We start from the raw sequence: 19,569 nt of genomic DNA on the forward strand, positions 1-19,569 counted from the left end.
GTATATTTCATTTTACCAGAAATTAGCCTAATGGAGAAGCCACATGCAACCATCATTAATAATCATATTACCTGCAGGTTAGCTACATTATTATTATTATTAATTTGTTATTATTCACCCCAATAAACATTGTCAGTGGTTTCTTCCTTGCCGTCTGTGTTTTGTCTGGATTTTTTTTTTCGGCTGTATGTAGTTTTTTGTGCCAGTGTGTGCAGTCAGCGTGTAGTTGGGGATTCACTAACACCCCCTGTGGGGTTTCTCTCTTTCAAAATGTCACATAAAGGTCAGAGGTTGCATCTCAAAGAAATCCTCGAGCCAAAAGGGGAAAGACAACACGTGGAATTTACCAAGGGGCTGGTTTGACATCAACGCCAGACAGCTGCTTCTGTTTACTCCTTCTGATATCTTTAACCTTTTTTTTTTTAACTCTAGAGATCTGCTGGAGTACAGTGTTTTCAACTGAAATGATGCTGCGTTGGTTTTGGACATTCTGGGGCATCGTGTCAATTTCCACTTGTTACATACATTGTGTATTTTAAAATTAAATTTTAGTTTTCACAGGAAATGTTCATCAAGTGAATGCATGAAGTGACATTGGATTCATATGTCCACTGACAAAGTGGCGGTATTTGACTGCGTCAACAACTGCTGCTGCCTGGTGCGTATCATACTGCTGTAAAAGTGCATCTGTATCTAACAACAAAATCACTGATAAAATGGCTGCGTTTGATGAGTTGGGAGTGAGAGCAGGCTGGAAATGGAGAGGGGCAAAAGTACTCAGGTGCCGCAGATCTGCTTTGTGACTGATTGTAACAACAATCAATAAATGCGAATTTCAACTTCATCATAAAATCCTATCAGACATTTGTGTGGAATTTGAGCATATGAACTCTTGAGTTATGGCCAAAAACATATTCAATAAGGTCACCATGATTTTGAGCTTCGACCTTCAACCACTAGATACTAATTCATTCATTCTTGAGTCCAAATGCATATTTGTGCCATGACCTTAACCTCTGAACGCCAAAATTTAATGATTACATCTTTGAGTCCACTCCAACATTTGTGCAAAATTTTAAGAAACACCCTCAGTGTATTCTTGAGATATGACATTCACGAGAAAGGTCACAGGGACCTTGTCCTTTGAGTACTAAAATCTAATCACTTCATCTTTGAGTCCAAGTGGATGTTTGTGCAAAATCTCAAGTGATTCCATCAAGGTTTTCTTAAATTATCACGTTCACAAGAATGGGGCGGACAGACGCATGTATGTACATACGTTCATACGAACAAACCGAAAACATAATGTGTCCGGCCTCGCCTGTCGCCACCATAGAGGCAGAAAAAACTTGCTTATCACTTCCACATGATTTTGTGTTGCATGGTGGCAGCAATGCAAATGTCACAAAAATTGAATATCACCAAAAAAAATGTATATTGTAAATGAACAAAACAGAAATTACAACAGAGAGAATGTACATTTCTTACAACGTGACAACCCTGAAGCAGCTTTTGCTTTTGAAAGGTATCTCCTTCAGAATGGATTGAAATGCAAAGTATTAAAGTGTAAGAACATGGCTTTTGTATTTACACGATCTATAGATATTTTACACAATTCTAGTTACTGTTTAAAACCTCAAACACAACATTTGACACACCAGAAAGGAAATTGATACGACAAAAATAAGCAAAAGTAGCACTGTCTAGTTTATAAATTACATAAATAAAACCTTCATTTACAGTTTTAAGGGTTTAACATGTTATTATTTACATTTACCTTCATTCTGTCTGTGCTGCGTTTAGATTAATAAGACTGGTGGTGACTTATAATCAATGCAGTCAGTGCTTTTCTTTTCATTTTCAAAGTTTTTGAATATGTATGATGAATCAGATATCATGATCATGATCATGATAAATGATAATAAACTGCCACGCTCAGTTTTTGTCAGATTGGTAGTCAAATGGCTAGAAAAAGTTCAGTTTTGTGTTCAGTACTGTTTGATGAGCCTGCGTCTCTGCGAGGTCTTCCTCAGTAGGTGTCTGAAGTCATACGGATTGTCCTCAGTGCGACTCTCTGTGGAGGGCATCCTGGGAACGGAGCGCCTGTCGACAGAAGAGAGCAGCGAACACAAAGACAGAAAAATGAAAAACAACAAGAGATGGTTTGAATGATTTAAACGAAAAGAAAGGGTGGGAGATGAGATAAAAGGATTCACATTCAGGAGAAAGGTTTCATATTTTTTATTATCTTCAGCTGTAATTTATCATGTGCTGTCTGAGGCAGTGAGCAGGGGACTGAAAACAGATGAAATTAGTACATGCATTTGTCACTTTGACCAACTGGAATGTGAAATGCAAGTGTGGCAAAAAAAGATAATCTGTAAGGAAGACACACTGATCCTCAAAGGTGCAAGTACCTCACGGTTCAAATGCTAACCAGCTGAAATTCTTATTTTCATCCACAACTGTCATTCTCTCTGTGTCCATCATTTAGCAGCAGGGTTTTTAATTTGAGGCATTCCTCAAGGAATTTTATATTGATATTTTTAAACTGAATATCCACACAATCTCCGGCACCTGTATCGGTCCAACGCACATGGGCAGCATCACTTGGGATCGCAGCCGGACAGAACTGGTCGTGTGCGCATTAAATGCCTCAAACTGACCATCTGTGACTTTGTTGCCTAATACCAACCATCGTGATGGTCGGCATTGGTTGCCATGTGGAGTTGTGTAAACAAAAGAACCGTGCTGCTGTCATCCCATTATGTGCATTCGTTAACAGCACCCCGGAGCGCGAGGATACCTAAAACGTCATAAGGACATGTTGAAGGTCACTGACAGAGCGTCACCATGTGATGAGTTGGAATGAAGACATGTTTGGTGTTTTCACATTACTCCACTGAAGGGGACAATGTCTGTGCACTTCCCTAAAATCTGAGTTAAACATACACTTGACTTGTCAGCACAGAGATGAGAGTTAGAATTAGCATTGTAAAAGTTTTAACAACAAACACATTAGAGAGTGCAGTTTTTGGATATTTACCGGATTCTGGAGCTGCCTTCCACTATCTACCAACAACTCACTCACAGCAGATATTGTATGTTTCACAAACACTAATGCTGGTAGCAACTGCTACTTAGCCTACAGATAACAAACAACATAAAATAAAAGACGCTCACTACACGCAATATTCTGATTCATCTGCCAGTCACTGACTTTAGGGCACTAGAAGTTTTGGTGATTGGCTCTATTAATTCTAAGGGCCAGTTTTTTCCCCTATGATCCCCCAAATGGCAAGGATTTGTAATTGCACTCTTGTTTTGTTCATGTTTTTGCTCTTTTCTGAACCACTGTTGGACATTTTGGCTAGCACACTGAGGAGAAGCACATACCTGTTGTCAGTGACGGGTCTGGGAGGTGGTGGTTCAGTGACGGCCCTCTCTCTGGTCTGTCTGCCGGCAGTAGCTGGTCCGTGCTCTGCAGACCGCCTCCTGTCCATGGACCCTCTCCTCTCTATAGACTGCCTCCTCTCAGGCAGGCTGCTGGGGGACGTGTCCTCTGTGTGGATGCAGGGTTCAGACCTGCTGGTGGACAGTTCTCGGTAGTACTGGTCATCCACATCCAGCAGCTTTCCGGGACTGCAGCACAAACAGGAGAGATGGACGGATGAGAGGAGGACGGACTTTGGTGGCAATCAGACGTTCAGGCCGAAATACCGATCTGAAGTAACAGTAGTCATTAAAACAAAAAACGTTGACTGCCATATCCCTGATTAAACTGTAGTATAGTTGATATAGGTTTAGATGTGATTTTAACCCTTTGAAACCTGGAGTGACATCATTTTCCTTGTGCTTTTGAACTTTTGAACCCTGAGAAATTGATGTGATTCCTTTCAAAAGTATGAAAAACAGCGAAAATGTCTAGGGAAAAAAGAGAAAGGCTATTTATAGTTGTCATTATTACATATAATTTAAAATCATGTTACAGAATTGTTTGTTTTGTTTTTCCTAATTTTCAGGTAATTTTGTTGTACTTCTAATAATAAATTTAATTTCCTCTTTAGTTTGCTCATTGCCTTCTTCCCATATTTTTGAAACAAATCAAGCATTTCTGCTCAGGTTTCAGAAGTTAAACAAATTATGTATTTTCTCTGAAAAAAATAGTGTTGTTTGATTTTCTTCCTGTTTTTTATTAGATTAAAATTTTAGTTGAAACAAAACTTTTTTTAGTTGCATGAGAACAAGTCTGAAGTCATCTGATTTAACCACGACTCTTGGCACTTTATCCACATGTTAAACCACATGTCAAAAACGATGGTGTGAAATTTGATTCCACCTTCACGTTTCAAAAGCAGCTGAACGCAGCAGTGAGGTTTTTTATGGCTTTGTACGATTGCCAAATCAAGCCCTTTCTCTCATTCTAAGATCTGAAGAAAGTCATCCACACCTTTTTATCCTCCAGCTTAGAGGACTACTCTAACTCCCTGTCCAAATAAATATTTATACTCTGCATTAAAGCAAAAGGAAAAACTCTGAGGATAAAGTCAATAATCTCCCAAAAGTGATTGTCACCTCGCTAACTGCTATATCTCAAAACTGTGCTTTGGTAGTAACTTTGAAAACATTTTTTTGCCATTTATTGTAGAATATCAAAGATAAGAATGTTAATGTACAGTGCTCAGGTTGTGTATTAAAGTCAATGTTCTGGTAGGAGTGTATTTTGAGACACTTCTTCAGCCTGACCAACAACTGACTGATTATAGAGTAAAAGGAGAAAAAGAGGATAATTATGAAGGAAACTGTATCTGCAAGTATAATGTCACTCAGCAGCCCAGAGATGCTGTCACGAAGCTGAACCGACGCTCTGACCTCCACATGAACACGAGTGAGAAAAACAGTTTCCACGGGGAGATCGATAAGTCTCACATATTATTTACATGCAGTGCATGATGACTGCTTTTGGAAATCAGTGTCTGCAAACATTTTCCAGTAAACTCTGACATATCAGTCTACAAAACATATGGAGGAGTTGATCAATTTGGTAGAAAGATACCCATGTCCAATGGACAATATGTAAAGCCTAATACACTATTAAAAGACAACGTCTGGAAGAATATCAGCTCAGAGAGAGACTGAGAGGAACAAAAGCATGTTTTTTTACATCTAACTTGATGAATTAAGGATTTATTTCAAACAAACTGGAGCTGGTTATTGTTGTTGAGAAAAGTGGACCTACTAACTAGATTACTAGCAAGAGTAACCAAGAAGGTTTGGGTGAGTGGTATTTTGTTTCTTTTTAGTTTGAATGGAGTGTGTTTTGTGATGAATTAACGACAAAATTAAGCCTTGTCAGTCTTCCATGACCGAGAGAACATCTGGACAGTTAAATGAAATACTTTAAATACTTTGCTTTTTCAGGTACAGAGGAATATTCCACAGAAATGACATCAACACTGAGTGTTGAAATTATAAAATATAAAAGATTTTATGAACTGGCAGTAGGTTTAATCATTATTATGTCACATTGGAGGATGCAAAGCAAACATGTTATAGATCATTGCTTTAAAATTGGCAATAAAGTATAGATATCTGTGGCTTCTGTTTAACTCTGCCTCCCTATTTCTCTATTTGTATTTCTTTACTCCCATTTCCCACCATCATCTCTGTCTACTCTTCATTTTCCACTCCTCTTACCGCCCACACTCTCCCATCTCCCATCCTCCTCTGCTGTCAGCTTCAGCCACAGATGCCATCTTTCCTGCTGACCTTCTCATCCTTAATGATGCATGTAAACTGTTCCTGTCCGTTGCAGGCTTTATTTATCTGCTAACAAATTATTACCCTTGATATGCTATGTTGCGCTGTATGTGTGTGTGTGTGTGTGCATCATCAAGGTGTGTGTCTCCTCAGACTGCTGTGATAAAGCACCCTGGCCCTTTCTTGTTCGGCACAGGCCTATCGGTCTATCTTCACCCCCTCAGTCTGGGCGGTACGCTCACCTTGTGGCCTGTACGACACATACATATACATGAACACACACATCCACACACGCTTTCCAGGTGCTTTTTGTTAGCAAAATATACCTTAAATACCAGTGCCAAATATGTCTGATGCCTAACATTAAATTTCAGCATATTTAGCGAATGTAACCAAGGTGAAAGATGAGGCTAATTAATTTCCTTGGATGTGTGTAATCCTGCAGATCATTAAGTTTGGACCCAGACGCTGTCCTTATGTTGGTGCCAGGCTGCAGTCATTACTCCTGACCCGCTGTGCCAAGCAAGCAGGCGGGCAGCAGGCCAACCTCTTAAAAGCAGTAGTGATAGGTTGTTAAAATTAGGTTGAAGTAAGGGCTCGCACACTTACTCTTCTTTCCTGGGCTTGCGTTTATCATCCTGGACGGACCGCTGGGAGGAGAGAAACAGAGGACAGATAACTACATGTCAATCAAACACTCCCCCAATCTCTGTGTTCAGGTAAAGTAAAGTGGTTTTAGAAATGTGGTTCCCAACCTTTTGGCTTTTAACCCAAAAGACTGAATTTATAAGTTGTGACCGGGTCGCAAAAAAGTAATTCAAGCCAAGCAGGTTTTTGGATCCTTAATTGATGAAATTTGAGCTTTTGAAAAAACAAAAAAGGAGATTTATTTGCAGAATTTTTAAAAGGGCCAAGGAGGTAAAAATATCCAGTAATTAAGAGAAGAAAGAGGAGATTCAAGTGAAAAAAACAAACATTTATAGTGTCATCATAACCCCTCTATAAATATTGTGACCTTTTGAGGGGTTGTGAGCCCATGTTGGGAACCATTGTTTTATAAAATGTTTTTTTTACAGTCAATAGAGTCAGTAGAAGTATTTCTAAATTATTAAATATCATCACCTTTCAGCAAATCTTGCTTCATCTACTTTGTGAGGGAGTGATCAAGTGATTATCAGGTCGATCTTGTTTTTAAACTATAGTGTTTGAAGTTCCCTATTGCTAAAGTTTCTTACTCTTTATCAAATGTTGAATGTCTAGTCTTATTAATTGATTAAATCATTGATTAGATGCGTTATACATTAAATAACAGAACTGACAGCGTTGTAAACAAACCTTAAGTGCTGCAAAAAGAGCTACTTTGCGCTGAGCTATTGTTCTCTGAAATTATGAAACATTGCAAATAATTACATAAAGAGGACACTGAACAAAAAGCAAATCAAAACACACTGCTGAAGAAAATTGCTATTTTTAAATGTCCTGAAGAGACTGAAATGTGCTTTTGCAGACAATTAAAAAAAAAAAAGCCAATCAATAGTGCATTGTGGAAGAGGACAGCTGGGGAAGTAGTTACAGTGTCACATGGCAGCTGATGGCAAATCTTTATTGTACTAAGTTTCTGAAATCATTCTTCATCTTTTTCTGTGACTCACATGAATCAGGTTGTAATAGGTGGAGTCCTCCGGTGTGTTGAGGGTCTTCGGCTGCTGGGTCCTGCGGGGGGTCCTCGACTTTCTCTTGTCTGCTGGGAAGGAACAGAGACTGTTTAAATACTTTTTAAGGACCTGCAGACACCCTGCTTCTGTGTAGCTTTTTAATGAAGTGTTGTAATTTCCTTTTTAATGTACCCTCAACCTGCATCTTCTCATTTCCTACATTCCCCAAAAACCCTTTTAACGGCTTTTAAGAGGTGTGAAACTGTCTATTTGTATTGAGCGTCTCTGACTGGCCTGCATCTGTTTTGCATAACAGTTCACTGCGGATAACGTTAACTGTGTCAGCCTCCAGCAGTTAACAAGATGAAACCTGAGAAAATTGACCTGATTCCTTTCAAAAACATAAGAGGAAAATGAGTAATTTTACAAGAAATTACACAAATATTGCCAAGAAATGACCTCAAAATTACCAGAAAATTTGCAAAAGGGTTTTCTTTATGGATCACCTTATTAAATTTTATTTTATTTTTTTATCATACATAAAAAAAACATAATCTTATTTTACTTTATGTTTTTCTCTCTAATATGTACTGGGGAATATGGCATTCAAAAAATGTGCATAGTGAAGAAGCACATCAAGAAAAGCAGTAAAAGCAAAAAAAAAAAAAAGTTGGTCTTTCTGCCTTTTCAGCCATGAGACAACAAAACAGAAGAAGTCTGTGACCTGAACAACAAGATGTGATGCTAGCTGGTGATTTATTTCTTTATTTATTTATTTATTTTTGGGGCTATTTTCTGGTGTCGCAGGTTTGTCAGTCATTTACAAATACACCATCTTTGGTCACTGTTGTCTGCTCTGTGTCTGACCATCGTGCTCAATCAGCTCCAGAGCCGGTGGGATCATTACATACACGGTCGGTTGGAGAGAGACTATCGACTGTGATGTGGCATTGAGCCGACCTCTGACTCTGTTGTACTTATTGAGCTTTTCTCCATACATACTCCAGTTTAACCCTAAGGCCTTTGCCAGTTTGAATTTTCCAACAGAGATTATGTGAAACAACCTTTGACACACACAAAGTCTCGTGTAACTTTGTGGCGGTCCATGTTTGATTCATTGTATTAAACACGAAGAAAGAGGTGTGTTTGTGAGCAGCTGAGCGGCTTTTCATGCATCACCTGCTCCGTACTGTGGCGGACATGTTGCAATCTATCATATCTGTCACTGCTGTTACAATATTCCTCTTTGGGCATGTGACTGTAATTGCAATTATTAAAATATTACAGTGACCTTTGCTTGTTGCTCATAATTAATCACTTTTCATGCAAGAGGAGCAAACACACAGCAATCCATCATGTGCACAAGCTCTCAGGTAACAGAGGTGAAAACTTTGTAATATTATTGAACAACTCTATATAAAGGTCATGCTGCATTGCTCAAACAACTAAAGCCAGCAGTTTCACACACCCTCTTATTAATTCTTGCCGTAATTGTTTGAAACGCTCGCTCACCAAACGTGATTAACGTTTGACGACCTTTCCCATGAGGAACAATGTGAATGCATTTCTCTGCTCTCATTGTGCATGTCACAAATGATTCTGATGAGGTTTATTGTGTCAATGAAATTTACAGCTTAGGACTGTCGATGGAGAAATGACCGAGCGCGACTGAACAGCATAATTTAAAAGGGAGTTGCTGTAGCCTGTGGAAATAACACAGATAATTTATTCTACTTTACCTCAGGCACTGTGCTGCTGTACTGAAGAAATGCCTGTAAAGGGCAAACATGCCCACATTAAAGGGACACTGTACTCTAATGTAAACTGTGTGGAGAAATATGTGTATTATGTTACACTCTTAGGTCTACATTTGCCTAAATGAAATATGATAGAAGCAGATCTAAAAGCAGTCCTGCTACTTATTGTAAACTAATTTCACAAAAGGAATACTTTAGCATCTTAAGAATTATACTTATTTGCTTTCACAGCGAGAAGAAATAGATGAGAAGATCGATACCACTCTCATGTCCGTAGTGTGAAGTTGAAGCCAGAGCCAGCAGCCAGTTAACCCTTTGAAACCTGAGAAAATTGGCTTGATTTCTTTTAAAAACATGGGGAGAGTGCAGAGAGTGGCTAAACGTAGAAATGGTGAGAAAATAGCATACAGTTACAAGAAATTACCGACAAAAAGTAAAGAAAGAAAGAAAAGTAAACAAACAAAAAATACCTCAAAATATATCATATACATACATATATATTTTTTCTTTGTCTGTAACATAATTTTAAATACATAATTAAGAGAATTATAAAGGGGAATTCTGGACATTATCCCTTGTTTTTTGTTAACATTTAATACTCCCCTCCCCTCCTTGAATATTTTCAGATCTGTCCTTGTCATCTTTTACTTTTTTTCCCCTCAGTTTGTGGGAAATTTCTTGTCAAGTTGCTCCTTATGCTTTCTCTAGTGTTTCTGAAAGAAATCAAACCAAATTTCTTGGGTTTCAGATGTTTAATGTTAGTGAAAGGCATCTGACAACTGCTGTCAAATCAGGTGTTAAAAGGTTAATTTTGATTCGCATAAAGACTGGAAATGGAGGGAAATCAAAGTCTTATTAATCCAGTCATATATTCAGTGCTTGACAAACACATGCATGGTTTTGCTTAAACCTTACTATTTAAAACACTTGTGCACAGTCTCATCCACAGTCGAGTAGTGCACACATGCATGCTCGTGCATTTGGATCCTGCTTGTGCATTCAGCTGAGCAGAGTTCAAATACACACATTTATGACTTTAATTCATCAAGAATTTTCTCTGCTTTGGGTGAATGTGAGAAAAAAAGTTTTCAAGGTAACATGAGGTGAACAATTGATATTCAAATGGTTATTTTGTGGGTGAAGCATTCCTTGAAGGAAACTAAATCACTTTGTAAAGGTTAGGAAAACGCTGTGCTTATTTAAAATTGTCTGTGACTGGATGTGAGCTCCAGTCTCCTGCAGGAAGTTGGGCTAGCTCCATGTCCATCCACCATCCTAACATCCATGCCATTATATTTTCTTATTAAAAGAAGAACTCATTTCTGCATTTAGCCAAAACAACGTACTGGGTTTAAGAAATAAGCTGCAGAACAGTCCATTATGAATGCAATTTCTAGGACACAGGACTCCTCATGTAAGTTTTCATAACAAAAAATGCAAAAACCTGATAAAATGCTTTGAATCAGACTGATATCAGCACACATAACACCTAAAATGACTTCAAAAATATATAGAGAGTCTATCTATATTTTTAATAAAGCTACCACAGATCACATTAAAGGCAGGATAATCATGAGGCCAGCTAAGGACAGACAACCATTGATATCATTACATAATTATTGCATTATTTTCTCAAGACACCTGAACCCACCACGATGGTGACATTTCAGCTGCCACCTCCATTTTGCAAAGACGGTGAACTTTCAATTTGCACCCCCCCCCCCTTCGCTCAGCAGCCCCAAAGCAATTACACCTATCACCTGTGCAAATCAAATCTTATTTTTGATGACACATTGAGTAGAGAAGCGCTTCCTGTGTTGGCACTTGACTTTCCACAGCTTCCTGATCTAATCGTGTGTCACGAGAGAGAAAAGAGAGCGGCATGCGTCGATAACATCACCTTCCTCTGTGAGAAGACGGTAATAAAATCTCTGTCTTTTTTTTACATAAAGAAAACAAGAACAGTGCGGAAATAGCAGCCACAAGCCCACACGCCTTTAACTTTGAAATAATAAGTACTGAACAAGCAGCAAATCCTGCCTCAAATCCTTTATATTTACAGAGAATAATGCTTTCTCTTCTGTTCAGTGCAGCAGGAAATGACACAGTTGCACTCTGACTTATGTGGGTGAATGAACGTCATTTTGCAGTGTGTCTGTTTGGGATAATGTCGGTGCAGCAAAGACAAAAAAAGACTCTAGTGAAGGATGAAAAGACCAAAACAATAGATACATGTCCTCCTTGAACTGGCAGCCTGTCTTTCTTAATTATCTGGGCTTCAGAAAAGGGAACCAAAAAATGCACATTAACCTCGGGTCAATCCGCGCCAACATTATGAATTATATTTATTGCTTTATAATCTGTTTTTCACAGAGCACAATCTCAATTATCTTACTTGATTGGTGATTCTGGGGAGCATAGCCATTGATTGCTTTTCCTCTCACAAACATGCCATTGCTCTCAGGGTTTGATTGATGGGCCTGGATGATCTCATTCAACTTCTGCTGCAGGGCCAGAAAGTTCTGAGAAGTCTTTGAGATCTAAGATTTGAAAAGAGAAAAAGAGATTTGAAAAAAATAATATATGAATGGAGGGAAAAGGATGTGTTGGAGAGGTGATTGGGTACAAAACAGGGATGTCAGTATGGATTGATTTTGCTTTCAAAAGGCAGACACCCATTAACCAGTAACTAACCGGTTCATTTTGAAGAAAAAGAAACTCAAAATCAAGAGAAATACAGGAGGTCTTTCCTTTTACTTTGGTGCTCCACTGACTCCTGAAACGTGTTTAATGACATTACCTCTCTGGAGAAGCTCTCTAGTCGCGCGGCTTCTGTCCGTGCCGTTTGCTTGTTGGCCTTCAGGTTCTTCCTGTCTTTGTAACCTCTGAAGTTGCTCTGGATCTTCACTGCAGCCTGCTCCTCCTCCTGTCTTTCCTTTTCAGCATCTGTCTCCTCTTTACGTTCTATCATCACATCAGTAATATCCAGGGCCTCCTCCTCCGCCTCCTTCTCCGCCTCTGCCTCCTCTTTAGTTTCCTCCTCTGCAGTGATGGCAGCTTCTTCCTTTGCTTTGCTTTTCATTTCTCTCTCTGCCTTCAGTTTCTTTCGGTCCCGGTGGCCTCTGAAGTTGCTCTGAAGGACGGTAGCAGCTTTTTCCTCATCCAGTCCCTCCGGGTTCGGTGCAGAAGCATCCGGCTGTGATTCTGACACTGGTTCTTCTGTCTGTACAACCTGTTCTTCTTCTATTGGAGGTTCTGGTGGAACTTCTTTCTCCTTCTTTTTCTTCTTCTTCGGGATCTTTCCTTCCTCCTCGAGTCGTTTGCGCTCCTTGTGGCCACGGAAGTTGCTCTGAAGCACAACGGCAGCTTTGGTCTCGTCTGGGTCTTCTGACTTGACGTCGCCTGCAGAAACATCTGCAGCATCTCCAGCTTCTTTTGGTTCTTCTTCTTTTTCTGTTGCCTCTTTGCAGACTTCCTCTGCTGGTGCTTCAACTGTGGGAACCTCTTCTTCACCTGTTGGGCTGCTCACTGTGGGCACCTCCTCTTCAACAGTTGGACTTTTTGCTTTCTGTTTCTTAGCTGGGATCTTGCCTTCATCCTGCAACCTCTTCCTCTCTTTGTGACCTCTGAAATTGCTCTGGAGGACAGTCGCAGCTCTGGTTTCTTCTTCTATGTTAGCAGCTTCTTCCCCTGCAGCCGTTTCTCCTCCGTTCTCCTCCTTCTTGTCTTCCTCCTGTTCTTCTTTTACATCATCTGCTACCAGTGTGTCCTCAATCACAGCTTCATCTGCTATTTCTGTGTGTTCGTCATCTTCTGGCACTTGCGTGTGATCACTGTCATAGTTCTCCTCTGCTTCATACGTGCTCTCTTCCTCCTCATCATTCTCCTCTTGTTTATCAGCAGTCTTTCCGCCTTCCTCCTCTTTGCTGCTGGGCTCTTCTTGTTCCTCCACTGCGTTTGGTGGTATTTCTAATTCAGCCCCAGCCATCGTCTTTTTTCTCTCCTTAAACTTTTTTCTCTCTTTGTAGCCCCTGAAGTTGCTCTGGAGAACCACGGCAGCCTTAGTTTCATCTTCCTCATTTGTCGCTTCGTTGTGAGGAGCAGCGGGATTTTCTTCATTAGTGATCGTCTCAGGTTCAGGAGTCTCCTCCTCTTTCTCCTTAAGGGCCTTCTCTGCTTTTTCTTTCTCTTTGGCTTCCCTACAAATAAAATGGATACATCTTTGTCAAACAACAATCTTATTTTTCAGTGCTATGCTGTGTAAACTTTCTCTCATGCCTTTTTCTTTTGAAGCTCTTCCTCTCCTTGTGCCCTCTGTAGCGAGCCTGAATCTTGGTTGCAGCTTTGTTCTTCTCATCTACCAACTCCTTGTATTTCTTTTTTGCTAGATAGCCTCTGCAAACTGAAGAAGGCAACGAGAAAAATGCGAACAAATGTAACACACACCAAGCTAAGATTATGTTGGATACCTGCTTCCATCTCAAGCTACATCCATACTAATACATTTTCATTATAAAATAGTGTATTGATGAATCAATATATTTGACAACAGCAGTGTGGCTGCTAGGTGTAAATGTAGCAAAAGTTTTTAAAAAGAAAAAGGTATGAATGTGGTTGGAGCCTCTGGTTCTTACCAGCCTGAAACTGGACGATGAAGGCCTCAAACTTTGCTTTGCTTTTGTCATCAGCCACCCTCTTCCGAACTTTGTGACCTCTGTAAGCTGCCGAGTTTGAATTGACAATCAAAGGGAGGGAACTGGCTTTGAAAACATCACAATAATTGCTTTATGTGTTAATAGATAACAGAGTGTTCAATTTATTTACCAGACTGCAGCACCAGAGCACTCTGTTCTCGCTCTTTTAATATCCGACGGTATCGTTTGGCTCCGAGCCAGCCCCGAACGCAAGCCTGGAGCAGAATGATCCGCTGTGTGGCCTGCTGCACCATCAGGTTCAGATGTTCAATGTGGTAGTACTTCAGGAACACCTGACGGAGGAAACACACTGTACTGATCACCATATGTAATCTACTTTAGTTGCATTATAATGATACTAAAATAAAACATTGGTACAGTGAATTGCATTTTTTCTATGGATTAAGCTACAAGTTTGAATCTTAATTATGGAAATCAAAGTAAATCATGATGTGCAAAAGAAAGCACAACCAAGCAGCCTCCTTTCAATGCAGTGTTTGTAGCAGAGTGCAGTGTAGCAAATATCCTTTGTCATGTAAACAATCTCACATGTTCTACAAGAAACTGTTAGGAAAGTAAATTAATTAGGTGCTGCATTGATTTGCATAGCTTTGCCTTTATGGCTAATAATGGGTGTGCAGGTCTTAAAATGAGATCTAGTCAGGCAGAGATATTAATGGCATCCTCTAAAATCTGAACATAGCAGAGAGCAGAGCAGAGCTGCTATCCAACTCCAGATTCAGAGGTACGCTGAGCACATTTTTGCATAAAGAGCAGCATAACTTCATATATCATTTCAAAATCTAAAGGTTTAGCTCTGTCCCTTTTGGCAAGTTTATAATAACAGTTTTAATTTTGCTGCTTAAATGTCTCACAATATTTGCTACAGTGACATTACTGCTCTTGCTCCATTACTCTCAGTAGAAAACCACTCACCTACTCACTTTTATGTTAAACCAAAAAAACACCTATGATTAATTATGAGAATAAATACAATACAGCTGATACAGGTCATATCAGCTGTCAATAATCATCATTTATTCCATAACTTAATTGATGACAGGCCAATGTAAGAGTTTGCTGCTGACAGGTTTGTTTGCGTGCTTCTTACCTTAGTCTTCCCCATTGCCCAGTTCTCCAGCTTGGCCTTCTCCAGTATTGCAGCACATGTTTCTGGAGTCACGGCCGGCTCCTCGTGAGCGTGGAAAGCCAGGAAGTAGTACCTGTAACAGTCAGTGTACTTAGCCAGACTCTAGTACATCACACATTATCACATTATCAAGTGAGATCCTGCTGACCTCTTTATGAAGTTAGCAAACAGGATGCGGTGAGAGTAGCCCTGCCGTCGGATCTTGGCAGTCTCCAGGACTCCAGTGTACCGCAGCTGAACCAGAACCTTCTCCCGGTCAAACTTGTTGGCTTGGCGATCGTTGTTTGGTTTGATGCAGCGAACAAAGTGAGGCTGCCCTGCCACCATCTTGGACAGCAGGTCCATCAGAGAGTACTAGATAGAGTATAAGACGAAAGCAGAGATAAATTGTAACTAAGTACAGATATAACAATAAAACACTAACAGGGAACATTTTACTGCACAATAAGTACTTTCACTGTCCATACATCAAGTACATTTTGCTGCTAATACTTGATGCAGGACTTTTACTTGTAGTGGATTATTTTAACCGTGTGGTATTATTATTTTTACCTCAGTAAAACAACCTGAGCACTTCTTTCACACCTAATAGCGTGAAACCTATTACACAGTTTGATTAAGGGTTTATGTCATAATGTTTGTGAGATAAATATGGAAATCAGTCTATGACACATACAAGCAAAAAAGACAGACCTTTGAGCCTAAACTGAAATGACAATATCAGCAATTAAGACGTAAGGAAACTTACTCTGAAGTAGGAAGCCACTGTCTGTGTCCTCATGTTGGTGGTTTCTCTCGGGTGGTACGGCTGGTCTCCAGGTTCACTCGGCTGAACAAACAAACATCAAGCTGGTCAAAATTCACAGTATTTTGTGGCATAGTGTATGTGACTCTACAGACTAATGTTTTTACATACAACGTCAGGATATACAAGGGAACATTTCAGTACGAAAGCCAAGCAGGAAGATGAGCACAAGGAGGATGAAATTAATGTACAATATTAGTAACTGTGTTAAGTGAAGCACACCTGCAGGTGCTTCACATCATTAAAGGAATACTTCAACCCCCCAAATAAAGATTTGTATATCAGTTACACACCGCGAGTAACGCTGAAATTGTGAAGTAAACTTTGTTTTAGGCTTTGTTTTTGTTTAGGCCACCACAGTGAACGATGAATCCAAAAACTGACAAAATTCTTAAGTTTAAAATTCTAATTTAAGACTTAGGGAGCATGTGTTTACAAACTCTCATACAACTCACGCAGTATAAAACAAGTCTCATTTATCTAGTTTATGCTCAATACTTCCCAAACATACAGCCCTTTCCATTAGGGAACTGAACTTAACTGCAGACAGACTCCAATGACAAAAACAGTAATTTTACCTCACTTCACATGGGAGCTGCTGGTCTACAGCTGCCTCGAATTGTTAGATTGTGTTATTTTATGATTTTGGTGATTTGGAACTAATCCTTAAAAACACCAAAGCCCTCAATAACGCAGTCAAACTAACAGACAGGTAAAATTACTGTTTTTGTCAATAGAGTCTGGCATAGACAAGTTTAACTTTCTTTTCAGTCTCCCACCAGAAATGGCAGAGCCCTTTCAATTCAAATCATCAAAAATTTTCTCAATGTTTGGATCCAAAAACCAAAGTTTTCTTCATGAGTACAGCGTAACACAGGGTGGGTGACTGATACATAAATGAGCATGTGAGTGGTGAAGTATTACTTTAAAATTGTAATGTAGATCATATTTTCATTACAATTTTTCAGTCTACCATGTTTTGATCAAAACTTTTTCATCTTCTTTTGAAAAATCACCAATCACCGTTTGCGTTTGTACTGTGTCATCAAGAGGCACAGGAAGCACGAATTTTTTTTCAGGGGCGAGCTTTAATTCCGGAGAAAGCTGCAAAAGAGACGCATAAAATGGATAAACAAAGAACAAGTGCCAAATAAAGAATCAGCTGAAGCTATTACTTCAAAAAGTGCTAAAATTCTTAATTAAGACAGACAGATTCAAAATAAAGAACTTTATGCTTCAAAACTGATTTGATTGACTATAAAAACGCACAGTATTTCCTCTCTACAACAATACAGAATGCCACATTGATATGAATATAAAAATTACACACACAGATGTATTAACCTGCATATATTTGGTAACATATTAACCAGCTCAACATCTAATTCTGTGCACTATTACCCCGGGGTGAAACCAGTTTATAGCACACCATCAGGCTGATAGTGTTGGTAGCATTTTGAATGCTCATTGTGGCTCTTAAGAGCGAAGCCTTTGATGAGCTTTTTGTCTAACATATGCAGATGAATGGAAATAGATTCAAGAACTCATCAAACACAGTTCATTTAAATGTAGCTACTGTCAATTGCTTTTAGGTGAAGAAATTGCCTCAAGCCTGCAGGCACTGCAATCGTGTTCTGTCACAGTTTATAAACAAATTCACCAAAGTACGTTGTAATTTGCTCATTTGGCGACTGACTCAAGCTGATTATTGAATGCTCTGATTGTAGAATTTAAAGTTTTAATACTTTTTTAAAGCATTTTTAAAAAAACTTAGATTAGAGACACTAAGTAAGTCATTTTAGTCAGTTTAGGCATCAGCATGGGGCATGGTGCTATAAACATAGAATCCACTACACTACACAACACATACATCTACATTGACTAAATGAAGATGGGGAAGTCTTTATGAATTCAGTATTCTGAGGGTTTCACACATGCATGAAAATAATGGCATGTACACAGACTGTATGCATCTAGAGAAAATAGCTTTCAGTGCATAAATTTTGAAAAATTCAGCCCAGTTGCCAGAAGAAAACGGCACTGTATGTTTCTGCCAACCACGGACAGGTTACATGTTTACGTTTTATACATATCATATCAATGCTTCTACAGTGACGCAGTGTATGAGCTGACTTTGTCATCGGGATGTGGAAAGGATGGTGGATGGTGGGTCACCTTGGCGAGATGCCTGCCGAACTGCAGACCACTGATTATGTTTTGTTTTGTTTTTTAAATCAGTCATCGATGCCTTTCGAGCTGCTTTTCAACCACCAAGCATAGGTGTTTTTTTTGTGACCAGCTGCTGTCTTTTCTGCCAGGACAGTGCAACGAACAGTGTTTGTTCTATACAGAGACATTGCTATGTTGCCTGGATAGTAGGGCTGCACGGTGTGCAAAAAAAATAAATAAAAAAATACTGCAATTATTTTGACAGATATTAAAACTGCAATATGACTACAATGTAACATTTGCATTTCATTTTCCATTAAACAAAAATATAAAAATGGTGATATGATTTTTGTGGGGTTTTTGACTCATAAGCATGTTCCCTTACGTTTGAAATATGATTTGTAGGCCGAGGCATCTCTGTAGCACTGTTTCTTTATGCATAATTGTCTGTTGTGACACATCTTACTTTTATAAAAAAATCTGCAGCTCCTGTGATTTGGATATTGCACTTGGCTATGTTACAATTTTTATAATATTTTGATAATTGTACAGCTGTAGTATTACAAAAGTGGGTATTTTAAACCAAAACATGATCTTTTCAAAACAACATCCAAGTGTTTTTTGTGTGTTCACCTGACCACGTCAGCCACAGTGTTGTTGAAATGTTAAGAAACGCAAAGTTTTAACGTTGCTGCTATGTGATAACATACAAATGAAACATATCCGTGGTTGTATGGCAATTGGGTTGAATAAAATTGAGTAACTTCTACACAAAATTTAGCTGCCTCTGACAGTAACAGACAAATGACTAAATTTAAACCTATTTTTACATTCTAGGAGATCTAGAGCGAGTAGTCTACATCACTAAAACACAAACTATATGGAAATATGTTCATTACCTCACTGAAAGAAAAAGAACTGTATAAGGTTAACACTCCCATCTTTTACAATAGAAAGGCAGAGACAGAGATATGGGGAAAAAGGAGACAAAAACAAGTTAGAATAGAAGAAGCTCTAATTGCAGTTTGTAAGAGCAGAAATAAAAAACACTGAAGAGACAAGGGAGGCTGGCTTGTGAATTTAAGAGTGTTTTTCTGGTAGTGAGAGTAGAAAAAATAGATTGAACAACTTTTCAGGGGAAGTTCTTGATGAAGAGGATAATGCAGCGATGATGCAGACAGTGCTGTAAGTACCTTGGCGAAAGTGATGGTGCGTGTCGGGGTCCGCGGGCTGCGCATTGTGTTTATGCCTTTACCCTTGGTGTGGGCAAGGTTGCCTGTGAAATAAACAAAGAGAGGATGAGAGTCCGTTAACATAAACTGCCCTTACTTACTTATGAGGGTTAAGTTAAAGGTGTACCATGCAGGATTTTCCCCAAAAAATCAGACACATACAGAAGTAATCTCTCACAATCATCATGCATGACCCGCTGGAACTGTGCGGCGGTGCATTTACCTGCAAAGACAGCCTGTATTTTTTGATCTTCTTCTTATTTAGTTTAGTTCAGGGCATTTCTGGGTGTGTATCCTCCAGCCAATAAAACTACTCAGGTGAGGTCGGGACTTTATACAAAAGCAGC

At 39.2% G+C, this 19,569-nt stretch overlaps 1 protein-coding gene across 9 annotated transcripts in view; it reads right to left on the reverse strand.

Annotated features, from left to right (window-relative positions):
* Positions 1–503: 503 nt before the first annotated feature.
* The window catches only part of myo3a (myosin IIIA), a 77,593-nt gene continuing 58,527 nt past the window's right edge, over positions 504–19,569 (reverse strand). For 5 of the 9 annotated variants that reach the window (XM_088071978.1, XM_088071980.1, XM_088071979.1 and 2 more), the window contains 15 exons: positions 19,184–19,266; positions 18,890–18,931; positions 16,845–16,925; positions 15,765–15,845; positions 15,165–15,370; positions 14,978–15,089; positions 13,997–14,159; positions 13,807–13,893; positions 13,451–13,574; positions 11,973–13,371; positions 11,568–11,712; positions 7,413–7,504; positions 6,370–6,410; positions 3,397–3,642; positions 504–2,103 (listed from right to left, as the gene is read on the reverse strand). In XM_088071978.1, coding sequence (XP_087928104.1) covers positions 1,989–2,103; positions 3,397–3,642; positions 6,370–6,410; positions 7,413–7,504; positions 11,568–11,712; positions 11,973–13,371; positions 13,451–13,574; positions 13,807–13,893; positions 13,997–14,159; positions 14,978–15,089; positions 15,165–15,370; positions 15,765–15,845; positions 16,845–16,925; positions 18,890–18,931; positions 19,184–19,266 — 3,017 coding nt within the window. In that variant the 3' untranslated portion in view covers positions 504–1,988. The remainder of the gene's footprint in view (positions 2,104–3,396; positions 3,643–6,369; positions 6,411–7,412; positions 7,505–11,567; positions 11,713–11,972; positions 13,372–13,450; positions 13,575–13,806; positions 13,894–13,996; positions 14,160–14,977; positions 15,090–15,164; positions 15,371–15,764; positions 15,846–16,844; positions 16,926–18,889; positions 18,932–19,183; positions 19,267–19,569) is intronic. The other 4 variants (XM_088071983.1, XM_088071981.1, XM_088071976.1 and 1 more) reach the window with 3 other exon arrangements.

This window comes from Plectropomus leopardus, chromosome 21, assembly GCF_026936395.1.
Source record: "Plectropomus leopardus strain MGB_pleo_1.0 chromosome 21, ASM2693639v1, whole genome shotgun sequence".
Lineage (NCBI taxonomy): Eukaryota > Metazoa > Chordata > Actinopteri > Perciformes > Serranidae > Plectropomus > Plectropomus leopardus.